Source organism: Ceratotherium simum, chromosome 13 (assembly GCF_057802395.1).
Source record: "Ceratotherium simum simum isolate JZ-2026a chromosome 13, ASM5780239v1, whole genome shotgun sequence".
Taxonomy (NCBI): domain Eukaryota; kingdom Metazoa; phylum Chordata; class Mammalia; order Perissodactyla; family Rhinocerotidae; genus Ceratotherium; species Ceratotherium simum.
This window is the reverse complement of record NC_141912.1, coordinates 51,382,011-51,404,634: the sequence shown is the minus strand read 5'-3', so window position 1 is coordinate 51,404,634 and position 22,624 is coordinate 51,382,011. Positions and strand designations below refer to the sequence as shown.

Sequence of the window (22,624 nt, the reverse complement as noted above, 5' to 3'; positions counted from 1 at the left end):
CCGCTGTGAGGGTCATGAATCCTGGTTTTCTTTGTAGTTCTGTAGCTGGGCTATGGATCTGACCACCAGGTTAATGTCTCAGAAAGAGTTACGCTGCTGGATTCTTCAAACTTCTTACAGCTCATCCGCACACCATCTCACCCTGTTTACTAGTCTTCCTTAAGACCCTGAGCTTCAGGGGTTGGTTTGAAGGAAACTTCCTGGTTCCTTTTTTGGACTTATCTCCCTCCCCTCCAGCCCTTGCCTTGAATTGGTCATCAAACTTTGATGCAGAAGTGTCATCTGAGGAGACCATTAAAGTGACAGATCCCAGGGCCCCGCCTCCTGGGCTTCTGATTCCATCCATCATGGTGGCACGGAGGGAATCTGCACCTTAAACGGCTCTAGGCTGAGAAACACTGTGTGAAACATCATCTTTAAAATGAAGTGATAGGATTTCTCTCTAGTCCTTTCCATCTCTGACCTTCTGGAAATCCAAGCTCTTTCAAATGTCCTTTTATAGTGAACTCCATTCTGGCATTACAGATAACCAAGTTCACCCTTCTCTGCAGTTGTCTTTACCATCTTCATCTGGGTCAGTCTTTTCCACCTTCTCACCACTTTATTCCACTCCAGTTTTCTTCTATTCACCTCCCTCTTCTCTTTATGGATTATACAGGAGTGAATTAAGGGATTCTAAGAATGTATTATGCGTAGCCGTATAAGGAGCACTTTTCATAATTTTATCTCCCTATACCTAGCTTTGGGTGAAATCAGTAGAGAGCTAAAGTTCTCTCCTACTTTTTGAGTCTACAGATAGTCATCATGGGAACACGGATCATACAGCTCACAACGATGCTCGTGTACCACACATTCTTTGTTCTATGGTGCTGGGGCTGCTCATCACCATACCTTATGCCTTTCCATCTTTTAAATTGGGATGAGTCACTGACTTTTATTTCTCCTTTGTATATGCAGAAAATGAAAAGATTCTGCTTTTGTTTATCCCAAAGACTTGTTGGTGATTGGGTTGGGTATGTAACCTGGGACTCTTGAGCTGGGGGTCAGTACATTCTCCTGGAAAATCTCCGGCTCTTCTGGCAACACATCTCTCCATTCTCTCCCAGAGATCTTGAGGGCACTATTCTCTGTGTAGGTGTTGTTATTGGTATTATAAACATGCCTTCCCTTCTTAATGATCTTCTCCCATCTGCCTCTAACACCTCACGGGAGGCAGTTATTTTATAGGAACTCGGGCTTCACATTTGGTTGGAATCTGGGTGGGAAGAAGAACTGTGTGGAGAGAGGCATACACATGTTGTATGTAATACCTTGAGGGATTCACCTTCCCTCTTCTGATTCCATTATATCTATCATAATTACAGTCCCATAACTGCACAAGACATTTAGACGTGATCTCGGCCTCTTGCATGAGCTGAATACTGTTTTATGTGATTATTACGTGCTTGTTTTGCAAAACACATGACTTCAGTGTGACCATAAATTAACAGGAAAGCCAAAAATTCTGAGAGGGAGACTGAAGGCCGGGATGGAGAGGGGTGCTTCCTCCCCTGGGCTCCTCTCAGTCTCGCTCCCTGCCCCTCACTCAAAGGTGCTGAGTTTTCGTCCCAGGTCAATTGGCGTTCTTCCCCTGCATGGGCTTGTTCAGCACTGATGCACCACGCACAGAGGGAAAGGCAAGAAAATCAAAGGAGGCAGAGTGGGAGGATGGATCTGAGCACTTGGAAAGAGGAATGTTCCTATAAAACAGGGACACTTGGCAGTAGAGCCAGTGAAAAATGATACCAATTACATAAAGCAAAATGCCACCCATCAAGCAGAACATTTTAATTCTCTCTATTCCAGGCTATTTATGACTTTTTGTCCAAGACTCAATACATGTCTGTAAAAATAAAAAATGGAATCGACCCCATCTGTTACGTAGAAGGGGGCCTGTGCTGGGAAAAAAAAGGCAAGAAAACATTACCAGCATGTCGTTGGAGAATTCCAGAGGCCGAGCAGAGAGGCACTTCAACTTTGCACCTGCAGTATTTTTCCCTTTTTTAGTTATATGAGGAAGTGTGGGTGACCAATTTTGAGACATTTAAAATTATATTTAAACTAATTTTAGTTTAAGAAGCTTCTGTTTTGACTGATCACCCATACTATCTTGCTTGAAAACAAAACAAAACAACAAAACTGTTTTCCAGGGCACCTTCTCCTTTCAGTTCTGCCGGAGGTGGTCGAGGGCTCACAGCTGGTTTCCTGCAAGAGTGCCACAAGATGGCGACAATGTCACGGTGGAGAAAGGCCAGTTGCTCCAGCTAGACACCAACACGAGTATCCTCAACTTACTGCACATTAAAGGTTTGCGGAGGGTGGAGGTCTGTGGTGGTGTTGTTATGTATAATTCTATCACTTTTAGGGGGCAGGAGGGAGGGGATCTTTTTGGAAAAGTACCAGCACGTGGTTGACAATTTATTCTCGGGCCAAATTGGGATTTTACCACGAAAGGAAGAAGTGGTCAGAGGGTTCAAAAGGAAAGCCCTTTCTTTTGACTCTTAAAGCACAGAGCTTGATTATTTTAATTTTTCAAATACAAGAAGGTTAACAGTGTTCTCAAAGAATACGCTTCTTTATGCAAAGCCCTTTGTAGTCAGGCTTGTCCAGGGCAGCCCCCACAATATAGCAAAATGCTTCAAAATCGGTTAATGTGCTGCTGCCTTTGAAATTCCCTGCCAAGAAAGCCATGTCTTCCTGCTTTTACCCTGTTGTGGTTTTGACTTCCTGGTCCCGTGGAAAGTCATATAAATAGGCTTCCTTATTGCAAAACCGGCCACATAGCTCTAGGGTCTGGGAAGTTGGAAAAGACGGAGAATTCAGATTCCAGCTCCTCCACCACGTCGCCAAGTGACTAAGTCAGTTTTTTCAGCTCTTTGTGCGTTTGTTTCCTTATCTGTTAAATGAGAATAAAAATCATTGCCTGCTTCAGTGGCAGATAATAAGGAATGGTTATCAAAGTGACACTGTTCATTGGCAAATGAAAATTGCTTGGGAAATGTGATTAGTTATGGATATCTATAAAACTGCACTAAAACACTATTCTTTACTGTAAATATATTTAACACTTACAGGAGCATTTCTTCTTGTTAGAGTAAGAGCATAGCTATATGAGCAAAAATAAAATATTTTGAAGGGGATAAACTGATACCATTTTGACACCTGTTTCTTACAGACGGGATCAGGTTTCTCTGATTAGGCATTTTATTTTCTATATTCTGGAAGCTGTTTTTTTTCTCTAGTAGCAAGGAGAAGTTTTTGGGAAAATCAGTTAATTAGTACCCTTTAGGAAAAATGGTCTGTGAGCTTGGGCTCTTGACCTGTCTTTGTGGTGTGTGTGTGTGTTTGTGTGCGTAGCCAGTGGCTATGGAGAGTGCTGATTTATTGACAGCCATCAACTTCCTAAGGACTGGCAATGACAAAGGAAAATTACAGACTTAAAACCTCGGCTCAGAGGAAAGATGCTCTTTGCAGGCCTTTAACCAGGACTCTCCCCACAGGAGTCAAATTCTGCTGGAGGATGGCATGCCCTTCAGGCTCTCAAGGGTCTTTGCCTTACATTGATACCATTTAGGAGAAGTTTCTCAGCTAAAGGTCCTCAGACTCAGCCCAGCTGAGTCTCTGGATGTCCTATGAGTTCCAGGTAAATGCTCAATCAAAGAATGGTGTTGGTATGGCCAGAGACTGAAGGTGAAGAGGCATCCGAGGGAGAGCAAAGAGTAAGAGAAAGGCAGGGACATGTGGAATATACACCTGGCTTCTCACTCTTGGAGATTTCAAGATCTAACCAACCTAAATACTGGCCCCAATCTGTCACCTTCCAATAGTGATTTTTATTCCTGGTTCAGGCAATATTTCATATTATTTAGAATAAGTGAGCTATGTTAGGAAGGGCAAATCCTCATCCTGTGGTGAGGGAGACTGAGTTATCTGAAGGATCCCCTCTTTCTCTTGGGGAATAGGACAATTGGTAGGAATGTGAGAGTAAGTAGTGGACACCAGTTTCTGTACAAATAGGATGTGGGAGTTGTTGACAGAAAGCAAGGTTGCCTAAAGTGAAACTCTGAGATTTTTATCATAGAGATGTGGGTCATAGCTTCTAGAAAGAATGAGAACAGGGAAAGGACACAGATCAAATTTGATTCAACAGATGACTTGTGAATACTTATTAAGTGGCCTAGGAACTCTTTGTGAGACACATGAAAAAGTGAAGAATAATACTTAATGTCAGTAAAGTTCATTATCACTAAAGAAGAAATCATTAGAGAACAAATGTAAAGAGTAAAATTTCTAGCTCTAAAATATGTGATGTAGGCAGCAGGGCAGAATGTAGACTGAAGTAATGAGAGTGTCGAGGACGTAAGATTAGAGTTGGATAGTGGAGAAGAGGTGAAAAGCATATCATTTGTGTCTGAGACATGTTTTGATCATGTAGATATCAATATACGCTGAATCAAGGTTTGAGGAACTTCCCCACCTCACTTAATGGAACTATGCATGTCCAAAGGCTCAGACCAAAATCACATCCCATGAACTGTGCCTCAGTGAATCTTGTTGGCTGGGTCTTCATGTGTCCCACATATCAACACCTCCGTTGATTCCAACCTAGTCCTAATCAGCATAATGTTTGCCTGAGACCTTTTCAAAAGGCCTCTTAACTGGTTCCCATGTTTCTAATTCTTTGTCTTCCTTAGTAGCAGAACCCCAGTTTTTATTTGGGGCAGCAATGTACCCAGATAAAATGTGACATTTCATGACCTCCTTTGTAGCTAGACATAGCTTGTGGCTAAGGGCTGGCCAATGAGATGTAAGGGGAAGTGTGGTGCAGGACCTCTGGGAAATTCCCTAAAGTAGAGGTGACCTAGGAGGAGGCATGCCCTATTTGTCCGGCCTTCTTTCTCTTCCCTGCCTCCTGGAATGTGAATGTGATGGCTACATTTTCAGCTGCCATCTTGGACCATGAGGTGACTCATTAAAGATGGGAAAGTCAAAAAATAGAAGAAACCCAGGAGGCTGATGACTTTGGAGTTTCCATTCTAGCATGGCAACTTGGATCTCCGCCTCTGATTTGCTTTTTGTGATAGAAAAACAAACCTTCATGTGTTTGTCATTGGCATTTGACTTTTATGCTAGATGCTAAAATAAATCCCCAATAGTTTATTGTCCATGTCCTTTAAAAATATATCAGATCTTATTACTTCTTTCCTCAAAAACCCCCAGTGGCTTCTCATTTCACTAGGAATAAAACCTGAAGTCCTTATGATCGTCAAACCTCTGGTCCATTCATTGATCTTGTCTTCCTCATTCACTCTGCTCCAGCTCTTCTATGAATATACCAAGCACACATCTACCTCAGGGCCTTTGCACATAATGTCCTTTGCCTGGAACATTCTTTCTCCAAGTGTTCATGTGACTGGCTCACTTATCTCATTTACTCTTCTAGAAAATGTCAACTTCTCAGAGAGGTCTTGCTGGCCATCTTTTCTAAAATTATAACCACTCCCTATCCTATTACTCTCTATCCTTTTATTTTACCTTACTTTTCTTCATAGGACTTATCATCACATGACATATTATAATTTACTTGTTTGTATACAGTCTGTTTCCTCTGAGAGTGTAAGCTGAAAAAGGCTAAGGACTTCACTCATTTATTTACTACTGTCTCTTCACTGTCCAGGACAGTGCGTGACACATGATGAGGGCTCAAAGAATATGAGCTAATTATTGAATTAATGGACAAGTAAAAGGGTGCAGAGTTTAAGTCCTGAATGAAATTTTGGCAGTATAATTTTTAAACTTTGCTCTCTTAAATATCACTTTTCCCAACTAATTTACTTTCACCATCCTTAGCTGTGCTCACTGACATGTATATATATCCATATATATACATACACATATGTACAAATGTACACACATATACACATTAATATACGTATATTAACATACACATATATACATCCACACACCTATGTATAAATGTATATCATTATGATTTATAGGAATATAAAATCTATTGGTAAGTTATTTTTCCATTTCTAAAAGGCTTTTGAAGAAGGCCTTCACTGGTGAAGAAGTCCAACTCTCAAATATCTGGTTGATACAGCATAGCTCAAAACCTCTAATGTCTTCTCTTGGTCGATAATATGTGTGAAAGTACTCGAAGATAATAAAAAGGTATTCAAATATAAGATTGAATCATCACCATCATCACCATGAACAGCAATTCACTCTCTGAATGTCTGTTGTTCTCTATCTTTTTCATATCCATTCCTGGTATCAGACAAATAGCTAAGTGGAATTTTCTTTATTTTTCTGATACCATCTGCCAACTGAGATAAAGCATAAAAAATTTCAAGCCAAAAAGGAATATCTTCAAAAGATTTTAACAAAAAAAATATAAAGTATTATAGTGGAAGTACTTTCTCAGCCATTTCCACAATATTACAAAGAGTACATTCTACATGCAGTATGCACACACTTTGAAAGGATTAGTGCTAAATAAAAGTGCAACTAGATCACCTAAGAACTACGTTTGGAACTACTCTATGAAAATACTGCATCTTGTATATTATTTTTCCATTCATGGAAGGCAGCATCCTAATATATACAGGAGCAGGCTCCTACATCAGGAAAATCAACACTTCCACATGTGGCCCTCAAGAGTCTCTAACTCTGTGCCTTACTAATTTCCATCTATGAAATAGAATAGATATTTTTTCTTACCAGTACAACTTATGTAGTAGAAAGGAGGATTAGAAATTTCTTAGAGGCAATTGGGAAATGACACCAAAGACCGTGTTTTCACCATTATTTATGATGCTATGTGTACTGATTCCTGAACTTTATTGAAAAATAGCAGAGTTTTTGTGACCATGATAAGAACTTCAGCTATATTTATTATTATTTCACTTTAATTAGCAAAAGATGCAGAACTTCTGTCTACTTACTCTCTCTACTTCTTCTCTCCCTCCTTTTTTTTAAAAACAATTATTTTTTAGGGGGTACTGTTAAACACAAAAGAGAATTAACCCCATCAATTAATACTAATGAGCTTGGATGGAAATAGGCATATTGCCTTGATTTAGTTAATTATATTTTTTTGTTCTTTTATGTTAAGATGCCCAACGGCCATAGGCATCACTGAATTAAAATTTATTATTTTATTCCAAGTAATTATGATGAGCCATAATAACAAAGAAAGAATGTTACCCTCTTGTCTGAGCCATTATGCGTCCTGGGCAAGGATCTTGGGCTTGTGGTCTGTAGCTGGGGAAGCATTCATATTTTCTGAATGAAGCAATGAATCTCTCTCTGTCTGGTGGTCAAGCAGCCTGACATGAAGTGGCCTAGAGATAATAATTAATAAAGGGTCAGTTAGAGGAGGATGAACTCTAGCAACCCCTTTTCCTTTAGTGTTGGGCTTTCAAAAGGAAGACATTTTGTAGTTTCTTAGTACTTACAATGCCATCACTTTAAAATGCTTGAGCAGAGACTTGATTCCAGTCTCCATTGCTGCTTAATAGTTTCCCTTAATGTGATTTTCTATTTCTTGGTCTACTGGTGTATACCAAAGCAGTTAAATTCTTGGCAGGCTTTCGAGCCAGAAAGAACTGAGTCTGAATCCGGGCTCTGCTTCTTACCAGCTCTGTGACCTTGGGTGAGTTGAGTAGCCTCCGTAAGCCTCTGATTTCTCCTCATCAGAGTGATGCCTGTTACAGTGACAGCAACCCGTAACGACGATGGCTAACATTTATTGTTTGCTATTGTGTGGCAACACTACAATGTACTGCCCAACTCACATGCATCTTTTGAGCATTAAATAAGGGAATATTTATAAAGCTCTTAGCACAGGGACTGGTTTAGACTAGCACTCAATTAATGTTAGTTGTTATTTCTTTTGGACTGAAGGGGATAACAGAAGAGATGGCTGAATATCAGGTCTAAGTTACAATTTTATTTACAGATAGTAGCTGCTTCTATATACAAGAAAACTGGATTACTGAAAGAATTATCTAGGTAATAAAGGCCTTGGATTGCTTTTGCCTCTGTTATCTTCAAAATGCATATTGAAGTGTTTTCCTTTCTATGACAAGAGAGGGAAGGATACAGAGGTGGACACAGTAGAGTCTATCCATTTGGTTGCCTCCATTCTCCTTGTTATTTTGACTTGTGCAAGCGTGTTTTTGTGGTTCAGTTGGGAATGTGGTCTCATTTTCTCCAAATTTTTTTTTTTAGTCCACAGTTTTGGGGACAGTCAGTTCCCTGTAGTCTATTATATTTGGGATTTCTATAGCATAGAAATGAATTTTTTTGGCTTATTGAGATGAGCATCATCTCTTGACTCACTGTCAGGTTCTTTGTAGAGTTTCTTCATCCTTAGCAAGGGTTTGAGGATTTCAGAGTGAGGTGTTAAGTGCTGTACCCAGCACAGCCTTTTTTATCCCAGGGATTGTACACCTGGTTCCTCCTGGTTAGCACCGAACCAGCCTCAGGTTCACTAGGTACATGCTTCCGATAACACTTTACAATGCAATGATCTGAGAGTGCTATGAAACAGGACTTCCCAGGACATTACTTGTGTTCTCTGTGTGCATCAAGACCATGCGAATCACTGGGCAGATTACCCTGTGCCTCCAGCTTTAAGACTTTACAGATGTCAGCTTAGATTTAAAGGAAATCCACCTAAAGGAAGGCTGGAGATTTGATAAAAATGAAATATTCTGCATTAATATTTCTTTCTCTCATAACTATAGAATGTCTTGGTCAACATAAAGGGTTTTGTGGGCTGGTAAAATTTGTTGCAAATTGTTAAGTTTAAAATAATTTATCTGCAAGTTGGTTTAAAAAGAGATCAACTAAATTGCCTCCTCTCTCAGTTGAAACATGGCTTCTTCAAGGCAGGAGATGGTTTGATTATGTACAGACAACGCAACAGGGTTGATTCATTGCAGTTTGGTCAGCAAACTGGGGGTTTCAAATTTGAGGCAGCCACAGACCCTCCTGTGGCTTTGGGTAAGATTCTTGTCCTCAAGTCAATGTGCAAAATGGAAATGATGGTGACCCTCTTCCCTTTGTCGGAGAAGAGTGGCTTGTGTAAATCTCTACTGGATGTTAATGTTGCTTGTGTGTGCAACCCTGTGGAGGAAGTGCAATAAAGGAGTTAGTAAATTTTCTTGCCATATTTTCAAGCCTGGTGCTCCAGAAGGGTCTGGGTTGTGCAATAATCTAAAGGAGAAGCCTGCTGAAGAAGTCAGCCTCAGAAAGAATTAACCTGACTTTTTTGCACTCCGTCTTTAATGCACTTTTCCCTGTGTCTCTGTGTGTCAGTCTTTCCTTGGTGAGAAGCTGGTGTTACTTATTTAATGGGAGAGGACTTTTCCTATATCCAAAGCTAAGTGGATCATGGATAGAATTTTTAATCAGCTAAGAATCTGAATTACTTTTATATCAGTTCTTTACAAATTTAACATTAGAGTGCATTTTTCTCTTCCCTCTACTTTTGGGGAAGATGTGTCCTAGGCTATATGCTTATGAAAACAGGGGCCAGTTATGTTTTTGCCTAGCTTTATATTGCCAGGACAATTATATCTCCAGGCACATAGTAGGTATTCAAATAACTGTTGAATGAATCAACTAATGAATGAATTTCTGACCTAAAGAGGCAGATTAATGTTAGTTGTGAATTTCTCTATAATCGGAGCCCTTCCTGGTATCCTCAAATGTTAGTGAATTAGTCCAGACAGTGACCAATTCCATTTACTATTTGTGTATCAGGAGATCAGAGACAAAGGCTTTTTAATGTGGGGGACACTTGGCTCTGAAACTCCTTATTTTTCCCAATCAGACAATGACTTACATTATTTACCTCCAGAGAACAGTCCCAGACACACTTGATTAGCCTTAAATGAAAGATAAGCCAATGCTGTGAGAAAGGACATGCTTTCAATAGATGGGCAGACAGACAGATAGATAGATATTAAACAATTTACAGTTTTATGTCTTGACAGCTTGGATATGGTAACATGAAAAATGCTACCGAAAGGGACCAGTCCCTTCCTAGCACAGAAGCTATAATATTTTTAGTAACGAAAGATAAATGTTTCAAACTTCCTTACTTAAAACCCTTCGTTGACTTTCCATTAGCCTTTAACATCAAGTCTAAACTCCTGAATCTGGCTTACAGCGTCCTTCAGGACTTGGTCTCACCTTACCTCTCTACCTCATTTGTTGATTAATGATTCCCACATCCTGTTTATCCAAACTGGGAGTGGAGCTAGAAATATGGAATGCTTATGTATCTGAGATTCTTGTTCACATTAAAATATATTGGAGACTAAGCATTTCATTACTATTATTGTTACCACACCAGGTCCGTTTTTGCCTGCCATGCAGAAAGCCAATCACTGAGAGGATGAGATTGCAGACAGAGAGAGCGTTTATTAGTCACAAGGCAGCCACTTGAGGAAACGGGAGATTGAATCTCAAATCCACTTCCCCAAAAATGGGGACTCAGGGATATTTACGGGGTAGGGACAAGGTGGTCTGAAATGATTGGAGGGGAGGAGAAATGAGGTGATTGATGATCTGTGTAAGCATGGTCAGGCTTCACGCCTCTTCAAGGGATGCATGTTCACAGAATGGCGGTGTTAGCATGCCCTAAGGGTGGAGCTTTAACCTCTTGATGGCAAAATGTCGCTTATGGGACATATGTCTGCGTGGGCCCAGTTGATGAGTTGGTGGTCTCAACTGGGCTGAAGTGGACAAGGAGTTCCAATTCCTGAAAAAAATATCTCGAACACCCACTACATGCTACCCAGAACCTAGTAGGAGTCAGATAGCATAGTGTCCAAACAGCACAGTTAACAATGGGTAAATTTATCATGCAGATTTAAATCCTCACCTTCTATTCTGATAAGTTTCTAGGTAAGGCCACCCCGCACCTCCCCTTCTTCCTGGTACAGGGAAGAAGATACCTTTACAAATGGAGATTTCCCTTACAAATGTAAATGTCTCTTACAAAGAGTAACCATGACTAAGAATGGGCTTAGCAAGGACCCTCCCAGATACCCGCAGATGTCTATGGTGATGGCTTGTCCTGGGGGAAGGCCTCCCATCCCAAACTCTTTTGGTCAGTTACTGGGGGTGGGGGTCAAAGTGTCCTTCAGGCAGAGACATATTTTGAGGTGGCCAATTCCGAGCCCCCATAGTTACTAGCTGCTTAATCATCAGTGGCTAACTGTTTGCCGGTTTCATTATTTCTCATGTAATGTAATATTCCTGGGGGTCAGGTAAAGGGAGGAGGTATTCTTGCTTTTTTAATAAATGAATACTATGAGGAAATAACTGTTACCTTTAATTTCTAAAATTACTATGCTACAACTAAATCATGTTTATAATATCCAGAGAATAATTATATTTGGAACCTTTTGAATAAACAGATTGCTCAGAGAAATGTATCAAATTGCAGGGCTGGTCAAAAATGTGATTGGGTCAATGCTAATTGGACTTTGACAAAGAGAAGGAAGGAGATTATGTGAATGAGTAACTTGGTAGCTGGGGAGATTTTTATGGCCTGGTACAGACTTTGGGGAAAAGATAGGTTTTGTTTGTTTGTGGGGCTTTTTTTAGTCTTTTCTGTTTGTCCTCACAAACAGCTTTCTTTCTGATATCTTAAGTGACTTTTTAGAAATCCATGAACAGCTGAGGGCCATGAGCACTTAAATACCAGATGCTTTGTTGGTAAAAGGAAGTAATGCTTTTCTGAAGGTATAAAGGAGATCAAATTTAGTTAAGTAATAATCGATAACAGTGGCTATAATGACAAAGGCATTTATTTATATCCCAGTGTTTGAGTTCCTTTAAATATTTCTGTATAGTTTCTCTTCCACAAATATGTTTACACTTCTATAATTAGTATAGAGTTAATCCATTTATAAGGTTAACTTAATGAATTTGATGTTTTACAGAAAAAGTAAAAGCCTGAGTCACACTCTTTACCTTCTTTCTCAGTTATCTGTAAAGTTGGCCAATTCACTAAAACCAGGGTATTTCTATTCATCTGGAGTAATTAAACTTCATCCTGACCTTCTGAAAGTGGAGACTGTATTGTGTTCATTTTTTATTTCAGCATGTAGCAGAAAGGCTGGAAAACAGCAGATGTTGGTTGAATGACAAAGTGAATTAATCTCGAATTCCAGCCTTATATTTCTAAGCCTGTTTTAGATAATAGCAAACAACACAAGACTATGGACACCTAGAGCAGTCGCTTGATTTATCTAGAGTAGTGGTTCTCAAAGTGTGGTCCCCAATCAGCAGCATCAGCATCAGCAGGGAACATGCTAGAAATGCAAATTTTGGGGCCCCACAGCAAACCTACTCTGGGGATGAGGCCCACCAATCTGTTTTAAGACCCCCAGGTGATTTAGGTGCATGCTCAAGTTTGAGAACTACTAGCCTAAGACAATAAAGGGAACCATATAGAATTGTCAGGCCTGGAAGCCAATTAACCTGGCCCAGCTACTCTTTTCCTAAAGGCTCTGCAACCCTTTGCAAAGAATGATGGAAATTTGGCTGGCCACATTGAATGGGCCTATCCTGAGCATGGCATTTTTAGTTAGATGCAGTTCTTTCTCCTGCTAGGGAAATCTGAGCTGATGAAAACGATTTCTCCCAACTGCTCTTGTTCACAGCTCTGAGTCAGTGATTTTATTTCAGATGTTTTTTCCTCGACACTGCCCATTTGACTGCAGTTCCAGGTTAATTAAGGAATTAGCATGTGGCATCCATCCGGGGAGGTGTGTGATTCTTTTCCGGCATCCTGAGAACATTTTGCAAACACTTTCTAGTTCATATTTTCTTTTTGTAATCAGGCAGAGACATTACAATTAAAATACCGTTAAAGTGATTCTGGCAAGTATTGCAATAAGCATGTTTTTTAATTAAAGGAAGAACAGGGGGGTGCATAAGCAGCATCAGCTAAAGGGGAAAATTTCATCGGATATCTATTTTAATTGAAATGAAAAAAAAAAAATCGGGAAAAGCAGCAGCAGAGCCTGTGCCTGAGTGTGTGTGGCTCACTCTCAGGTTGCTAGGTTTAGGTGTTCTGTGCTTGATTAATTAGTAGCCAGCCAGAGAGTCCATTCCCTTTGCCCCCAATCCTTAAAGCCTGATTTATGCCTCACATCCCCCATGAATATGTGAGGGCTCAGGCATCTATTTCCTGAGCTGCTAGTGGATAGGATTATGGAGCGTGCACTGAGCTCTTGGGGGCTCTCGTTTGCCAGCCAAATTGATTTTCCGCCTCTCTGGCCAGGGACAAGCCCACCTCGAAGGCTTCCAGGCTCTGCTCCAGTGGATCAGGCACAAGTCTAATCCGGATCTTGCCAACAAAGGAAGCTGTGTGCATCCCCATCACAGCGCAGGCTTCGGGCTGTGGCTGCCTTCCCTGAATGCTACTCTTCCCTCCTTGTTCTCACCGCCTCCTGACGCCCACCTCCACAGCAACGTGGTGCAGTAGGGTGCAGCCGTGTACCCCAGCTGTGCCCAGATCACTCAGACAGCCCTTCTTATCCAAGCAGAGTGGGAACTGTCCATCCTGAATGGATAATCATCTATAATCTTTCAAGGAAAAGGAATTCCACTGGCTTCTCTGTCTCTTTGACTATTTAACGACTGGAAAGGTAACAAGATATAGGCTGCTAAACTTTTAAGGAATTATTCAGTGTTGACACAAAGAGCTGAATGGAGATTAATCAATATAGATAAGTAAATTGGATAATTCACATATAAAAGTTTAGATAGTTCAAGCTTTGAGTAAGTGAATTATCTAGTTTGGTGATACAGGTTGATCTGATTAATTGGGCTTCTCAGATCCCTCCCTGGATCTTGCCTCCATTCACCTCTGGCTTTCCCTCTGCTTAAAACTGGAGTCACTCTCCTTGGGTCCATTTCATCACCTGGCATTCAATTCACATCCTAACCAAGCACACTCTTGCTCTGAACCCTCTCTCCCAAGAGCCTCCTAAAAATGACACTAAGTGCTTGCCATCTTCATCTATCACCTTCATGGTCCTTAAATCTCCTCCTAGAGCCTACGTCTCTACAACTTTCTGATTCTTCTTCTGATTCACCTAATTCTTTGACCCACATTCAAGAATCTTTCTTTTTTTTTGTGTGAGGAAGATCAGCCCTGAGCTAACATCCGTGCTAATCCTCCTCTTTTTGCTGAGGAAGACCGACTCTGAGCTAACATCTATTGCCAATCCTCCTCCTTGTTTTTCCCCAAAGCCCCAGTAGATAGTTGTATGTCATAGGGGCACATCCTTCTAGTTGCTCTATGTGGGATGCGACCTCAGCATGGCCGGAGAAGTGGTGCGTCGGTGCGCGCCCGGGATCCAAACCCAGGCCGCCAGTGGCGCAGCGCGCGCAGTTAACCGCTAGGCCAGGGGGCCGGCCTCCACATTCAAGAATCTTACTACTTCTCCTTATTCTAGTCTTTATTAAAATTTGACGGCTTGTTCCCCTTATCTCTGTTCTGATCTCACTCTTCATGTTCTCTTTGGGAGACCTCATTCACTCCTATAACTTGAACTCCTATTTGTCCATCTAGTATTTAGTGAGCACTTACCAAGTGCCCATGTGCCAGCACTGTTCTAGGCACAGGGGCTATGGCTGTGGACGAAATAGACCAAGATTCTTGCTCTCATGGAGTTGATTTCTATAAGCAAAACAGTCAAATAAGAAAATTATATTTTTTGGTAGATTTGCTGAGCAGCATGGAGGAAAAACGCAGCAAGAAAGGTGGGTAGGGGGTTTGGTGGTGGTTGAGGGATTTACATACAGTGAGGGCAAAGGCTGTGAGGCAGGGAAGCAAGAAAGTCAGGGTGGCAGGAGGATTGTGAGCCACAGGGAGAGTGGAGGGAGAGTGGGCCAGAGAGGACCAGTCCTGCAGGGTTTGGTAGGCTTTGACTCTGAGTATGGTAGGAGCCATTGGAGAATTTTGAGCAGAGAGGTGACATGATAAGGTTTACATTTGAAAAAAAGTCACATTGAATACTGTTTTGAGACTAGACCCTGGGGTGGGGGCAAAGGTGGAAGCAGGAAGCTGAGTACAGGAGGCTGTACAATAATCCAGGGAAGAGATGAGAATGATTTAGACCCCAGCAACAGATGTGGAAGTGGTGAGAAGTGGTTGAATCATGGGGATATTTTGAAGGAAGAATACATAACCTTTCCTGAAGGATTGGATGTCGTGTGAGAGGGAGTGAATGCTGACTCTAGGAGTTTCAGACTGAGCAACGAGAAGGATGGAGTTGCCATTTAGGGAGATGAGAAGGACTGTGGGAAGACCGTGGGGCAAGATGAGTTCACTTTTTGGACATGCTAAGTTGAGAAACCTATGAGACATCAAGAAGAGATGTTGAGTAGGCAGTTGGATCTCCGAGTCTTGAGATGAGGGTAGAGGTTGGCCTTGGAGATGTAAATTTGGGAGTCTTCAGCAATTAGTATATGATGGTATTTAAAACCTTAAGACAAGATGGGACAACCAAGGCAGTGTTCATAGAAGGATAAGAAAAGTGATCAAGGGACCGAGTCTTGAAACACTCCAGGTGTCAGTGGTTGGGACAATCAGGAGAAATCAGGTAGGTGAGGCCAAGAGGGGAGGTAGGAGGAAAACCAGGAGGGCACAGTGCTGGGTAAGTGATGGGAAAGAGTTTCAAAAAAGAGGGAGTGACCAAGTGTATCAAATGCTGCCGGCCACTCAGGAAAGGTGAGAACTGAGCTTCCAGGCTTGGATTCAGCAATGTGGTTCCCACTGGTGCCCAGGACCAGTTTTGATGGACTTGTCAAGCTAAAGCCCAGCAGGGGAGGGTTGAAGAGAGTGGAGGGAGAGAGTTGAAGATAGGAGGTAGAGCTAGTTCTTTTGAAGAGTCTTGTTGTATGATAAAATATTCATACTCTAAATTTTTTTCCGTAAGGGGGAAAATAGCTAGAACTGTGTATTTGTTTTTCTTAGAACACATACACACACACACAAGAAATCGTTTTGTGGTTATTACAGAGGATGTCTAATTGTAGGGTTAGCCAAAAGCAGGTTTTGATGTACTTTGCAAACATTAGCTAGCTGCTAAAAGTCTCCTTTACTTCCCTTTAAAAGAAATAAAGGAGATGTTTAATGGAAAGAGGTGATTACATGTAAAAAGTTGTGTTCATTTATTTATTTTAGAGGGGAAGTAACAATAATGATGGTTGATTGATTTTTATAAAATTACCCAAGGTCACTTGTGGGGCATACTCAGCTTTCATGAACAATCATAACAAGCAATTTAAGGGTCACAGCCAAAGGCTGATTTCAGCCCTGCTCTTTATTTCGGCTTTCAGAAATGGGGTCAAACTCCATAAAGTGGAGAAATAAAGTCCTCCCACTGGCCTCCCATACTCAAGTAACTATTCTTTAAAGCAGCCCACTGTATATTTGTTTTAAGCTAATAAAGTGTGAGGATAAATCACTTGGGGACTCGGCACAGAGCTAGATTAAATATAAATTTTACATTCTTTCACACCAAGAAGGCTTCACTTTGGTTATCACTTATAATATTTCAACCAAAAATAGCCAAATTCCTCATCAAACTCTCTTCTTAATTTACCTAGATTTCTTTATATTTGCCACTGATCAAGTGAGGAGGGAAGGCTTTTTGGTGGGGAATAATGATTATTATATTAATTAATCAGTCCTGTTGATAGTACTGTTGCCAACACAAATCATTCATTTTCTTTGGGCTGATCTTTTCTCCCTTCATTAGCGTCATTATTAGTTCCCATCAGTAAATGACGTTTTAAAATTTCTACCAATTTGTTTCAGTGTATTTAATATTTTGCTTGATGATACGAGGGACAAAGTCCAGGTTTATAAATTTACCCAGTAATCCCTGTAATCTGTCTCAACTCCTTTCGGGAATGAGGCATGGTATATCTACATTAACAAAATTAAAGTAAATCATATATAAACAAGCCATAGGCAAACTTACTTAGGTTAATACATGTTTTTCCTTAAATGTAACAATGATAACAACCCTAATTAATGAAAAAGCTACCTGGGAGGGTTTTCAGAAGTAGATAGACAGTGAGCTTTTCTGCCAGGTGGTCCTGGGTTCTAATGCTTACTCTGCCTATTCCGGGCTGACACAGCCTCTCTCAGCCCACTCTCTGCTCTGCGAAAGACAGAGAGTGATATCAACCTCATAGGCTTGTTTTGAAGGTCATTTCAGACAACATATCTAACAATTCTGGCATATGGTAGGTGCATAATAAATGTTAGCTTCTAGGTTTCCCCCATAGTCTTACTTGAATTCCTGACTGTATGTGTAATACCTTTCTCAGGTGAAATTCAAAGTTCACTGCAGCATAGGCAGGTCAGGAAAACATGAGTTCCATGTCTCCATTCACTGTCAAATGCACACCTGACAGCATTCTTGAAGAAGTAGATGTCAAATATTCTAGAGCTGGAAAGAGCCTCATGAGAACACATGATTCTACCCTCCACTGATGAGAAAACAGACAATCCCTAGGCACTGAGTAGGACAGATTTGAGAACTGAGTAATCTGAAGCCCAGCAATTGTATGGGACTTACTGAGGGTCATTCAGAGGCTGATATCAGAGTCAGGACAGGAACCTTGATTCCATGCCCTGTCTCCAACAGTTGTTCATCAAGGTCAGCTCAGATTTCCTGACTATTTATGATGGAGGAGTCCTGCCGTGCAAATCCATGGCCCACCAGTTGAAGATAATTAGTTGGGACATTAATGACATGTAGCTGTGAGTTAAAAAGTTTCAGTAAACATAAGATTGTGGCCTGTACCACAGGCCACAGTTCTTCCCTCTTGTTCACAGCAGGAGTCATGATTATTATTGCACTTCTAGTGATTATTCTTGTCATTGTAATGACAATGGAAGGGAAAGTGACAGTTAAAATTGCCAGTGGGTCCTTTGGAAGTCTGGTAGGCAGTGTCGTGCCACTCTAGCATCAAGCCTATAGATCACCAAAGGATAGTTTCATGCTTCTTGGAAAGTTTACCTTTGAGTATATGATCTATATGCCATATTTCAGAAGGGAAGTCAGGACACCGATGGTGAGCTGTTGGAAGGAAGTGGTCTAGTAGTGCTAAAGGGATGGAGCAGCTGTGGAAATTGATCAGTAATAGCAATAATGGGGGAAGAGAAGATGATGAGTGTGACGATAGCAGCAGACACCGTGGCAGTAAGTGTCTCATAGGTGTCAGACCTGAGACCAGGGATCTACAAGCATCATTTCAAGAAGTGTCGCCATAATTCTCTGAGGGAAGAACTCTTACCATGCACATCCATGTGGTGAACTGGTTACCCACGTGAAGTGTGTTCTAAACCGTGGCTGAAAGGAAAGGGCAGTTTAAGGGGTTGAGTCCAAGTAAACATCTTATGACTCTTACTGATGGTGTGTGGCTCGAGCTTTAGGATTGAAGGCTAGAAGGCTTGATGAAGGGAGCTGAGGAAAGTTGAAGAGGAATGTGAGAACAGAAGGTCAGGGAAGAAGTGCCCTCCACATTTGACTATTGGGTCAAATCTTTATTGATCACTATCTCTGCACTGAGATGGAGGTAAACAAAAATGACTAAAGGCATCTTAGTTTTTTTCTTGTCTCCTTCTCATTCTTCCAGTACATATTTAAGTACTTCCAGTTGAGATTTCTAGAAAACAACAACAATCTAACACAATAATTTGGCTTTAGGACAACATTGGATTTAGGACTAAATTTAGCAGATGAAGAGTCTTTGCTCTTCACTGCCCCTCACCAAGACCCTCCTTATTACAATAGAATCTGCTTTTGGAGCCATTTCTGACACCTTGCCCTCTCCACCTCCTTGCCTACCTTTAGCTCATTGAGACAACGTATGGACTTAGAGATTAAACGTAACAACATCCTTTCTGAGAAAATGGGAGTACGTGTATGTGTGTGTTTGTCCATTAGGTAGTTCAGACTCTTAAATCAGATTCTCTAAAAAGATATAACCATTTGTTTCTTTGCTCAACAATTATATATTGAGTGCCAACTGCCTATCAGTCACTGTTCTAGACACTGGGAATATAGAAGTGAACACAGCAGGTAAGTGCCCTCATGAAGCATGCATTCTAGTGGGGGGAGGGCAGACAGTAAACATGTAAATATATAATATGTCTGATGTTAAGTGTTATGAAGAAAAATATGTTTGGGAAGGGGTTTGGGGATGCTATTTTGTATAGACTAGATGGGGCAGGCCTCAGGGAGAAGTTAACATCTGAATAGGAACAGGAGGGAGAACGCCACGTGGATGTCTGACAGGCAAACATCGCAGGTAAAGGAAGGACAGATGCACAAGCGTTAGTTTGAGGACTAACAAGCAGGCCAACGTGTTTGGAGAAGATGAGTGAAGAAGTGAGTTTTAGAAGATGATGTTGGGGGGTTACTGGAGATGGGGTGGCAAATCATGGGGGGCCTTCGTAGCCCAATGTAAGACCTTTGGCTTTTATCTTGGTTGAGATTAGAAGCTCCTGTAGGGTTTGGAAAAGAGGACCCCTGCTGTTTCCAGTATAAAGCACAACTCTGACCACTTTATTACAGGATAGAAGAGTCTAGTCCGGTGCTTCTGCAAACCACGTACAGGAGGGCGATAGATTTAATAGCTCATTTAAGTTAAAGTATTTATATGGGATGCTTTAATTATTTTGGCATAATTGGGAAAATGCTGCATGAAATGCAAATATTCTAAATCCTTTTAAAGAAAAATGTGATAAAGATGAAAGTTTGTTTTAATATCTTAATTATTTATTCTCACAATATAAAATAATTTTATTATAAAATAATATTCCTATGTTACAGAAAATTTGGATATTAGAGCAAAACAGTAACCATATCTGTTAAGGTTATTTGATTGCAAATAACAGAAACCAACTTTCTTTTAAAAAGGAAATTTATTGGGGATGTATTGAGTATCTTACATAATTGGTGGAAAGTCTGGCAAGTCAGGTGTAGAAGTGATAGCAATCAGGGCATTTTGAAGGAGATTGGTAGGCGAGGGGTCTCAGAAACGTGAACTCTTCTCAGGCTCATTAAGATACCGCCACTGGGATTACTGAGATCTGAACATCTCCAGTCTTCTCTTTGCTCCAGATTTCCATTTGAAGCCTGGGTACATGACTTAGGCTATGGTAGGCCAGGACACCATGATTGACAGTCCCACTCTATTCAACGGAGCAGAGCAGTTCCTTAAGGAAATTAGAGTCTATTATCAGAAGAAAAGTACAATGGATGTTGGTCAGCTAAAGTGCTACAAATGTCATGATGGTGGCCCTAATTACACTTCCTTTTATCCTAATCCTTATAATTTGGGGACATTTTATTCTATTCTTATTTCCTGTTGACTTGTTTCCCAGATTTTTTTTTTAACTTGATTTTATATGCTGCTTTTATCTGCTGCTAGATGGTAAAAATGACTAGCTTCTCATTCCTTGTTTAAGCAGTCCTAAATTGCTGGATATTTAGGTTACTGTCATTAAAAATATTATAGGGGCTGGCCCCGTAGAGTAGCGGTTAAGTGCGCACGCACGCCCGGGTTCGGATCCCGGGCGCGCACCGACTCACCGCTTGTCAGGCCATGCTGTGGTACCATCCCATATAAAGTGGAGGAAGATGGGCGCAGATGTGAGCCCAGTGCCAGTCTTCCTCAGCAAAAAGAGGAGGATTAGCATGGATGTTAGCTCAGGGCTGATCTTCCTCAAAAAAAAAAAAAATATATGTATTATAAATACAGCTGTAGTGAATAGTGTTAGCTAACCTAAGCTGGCTTTGTAATGTAGTCCTTCTACTCCTGGGTGTCTGAGACACTCTATTGTGCTTCTAGAAGAAAGGGCAAGATAAAATGAGTCTAATTCCAGAAGAAGTATATAAATGAAGAGGATTTCTTTAGACATTGTAACTGTCAAAAGGAGGTGAGCCTTACCCTCTCAGGGACTGATCATCTTCTCTTTGGCCATTAGGAGGCAAGCTGATTTTCATGGATCCGGGACCTGTCGAGCTCAGGGCACACTCCATCCTTGTTTCTGATGGTGGAGAGCTCCGGATTGGATCCAAGGACAAGCCCTTCCAAGGCAAAGCTGAGATCAAACTCTATGGCAGTTCCCACTCTACCCCCTTCTTTCCTTACGGTGTCAAGTTCCTGGCTGTGAGGAATGGAACTCTTTCCCTGCATGGTGAGTGAGGCCATTGACCAGAGAAGATGAGAGAGAGCTGTGTCTAGCCAATGCCCAATGGGCAGTGGGGAAAATGATAAAACTACCTAAAACTATTTGGCTGTTAGTTGCTGAGGCAACCAAGTTTATTAGAGCATGGGCACTATTTCCTTAAATAAGAAATATTAATTGTTATGATTCCTGTGGGAGAGTACATTATAGTTCCCAATTATTTGCTCCCCTTCCTATAAGGATTATATACTTCCACCCATGCCAGGTGACTTTCAGGTCCTCCATGGGGGTGGACCACACTTCCCTGCCCCACTGAGAGTGGGCCTAGCCAAGGACTTGCTTTGGTCAATGGAGTGTGAGCAGAAATGATGTACTGCATGGCCGAGTAGAAGTTTTAAGAGCTGTTACGATGTTTTGGCCATTTTGCTCTTTTCCCTCTGCTTGAGAATAACCTGTCCCAGATAGGGGCAGCTCCTTCGGCTTGGGAACCTGAATGACAACAGGGGCGGAGCTGCAGCCTACCTACTGCTCTCACGCATGTGAGTGAGGAATAAATCTTTGTTGTTATAAGCCACTGAGATTTGCGTTTGTAACTGTAGCATAATGTAGTGAAAACTGACTGATACAATTACTGAGCATATACTAAGGGCTGTATACACTGATGGCATCACAAACCAATAGAGACCACTCCATTTGGTTGTTATTGTGGTTGTGTTCTCCTCCTGTGAACAGGGTTCAGTTAGAGTTCTGCTTAGAGTCCTGTTACAGATGGGTTGGTTGTTTATGGATTTCTGGGAAAAAACAGCAATTATGCTACAGACTGTTTCTGCTCCAATTTTATTTGCCTTTTGATCACCTAATCCCACTTTGCAAAATGGACATTTTTATTTTCCTTGAGATTCAGGAAATTTCTGTGTCCCAGGATAATCCTTAACATCAACTGGAAAATGTAAGTATAAAATGATAAGTTTTAAATATCTTTCAGTGGATACTTATATACTTTTGATTACATAGCATGAGCCAAAGGTAGATCAAAATGTGGGCTCCAGGTAGTGGCCCAATCTCCAGAAAACATGATGTTGCATTGGCATTTCTATATTGGCATAAGAAGATAAAACCCCACTGCCTAGCATAGAATAATTATTCTAGACTTGGGCATGTATCTATGCTGAGGAGTCTGACATTTTGCTCCATCAAGGCTCTACTATGAACTGTAGGCCTCAATCACTGTCTAATAAAAAGCACTCTTTGCCTCTTTTGGCTTACTATGAGAGGAAGTGGGATCTTTTTGTCAAGTATTTCTTGTATTGACTAGGGCCCAGCCAGAGTGCT

The 22,624-nt window shown here is 41.1% G+C and overlaps 1 protein-coding gene across 2 annotated transcripts in view; it reads left to right on the top strand.

The window, feature by feature from the left end:
• The window catches only part of PKHD1 (PKHD1 ciliary IPT domain containing fibrocystin/polyductin), a 431,042-nt gene that overhangs the window by 117,722 nt on the left and 290,696 nt on the right, over positions 1-22,624 (top strand). For both annotated transcript variants that reach the window (XM_014782549.2, XM_087438704.1), the window contains exons 35-36: positions 2,190-2,346; positions 21,089-21,301. In XM_014782549.2, coding sequence (XP_014638035.2) covers positions 2,190-2,346; positions 21,089-21,301 — 370 coding nt within the window. The remainder of the gene's footprint in view (positions 1-2,189; positions 2,347-21,088; positions 21,302-22,624) is intronic.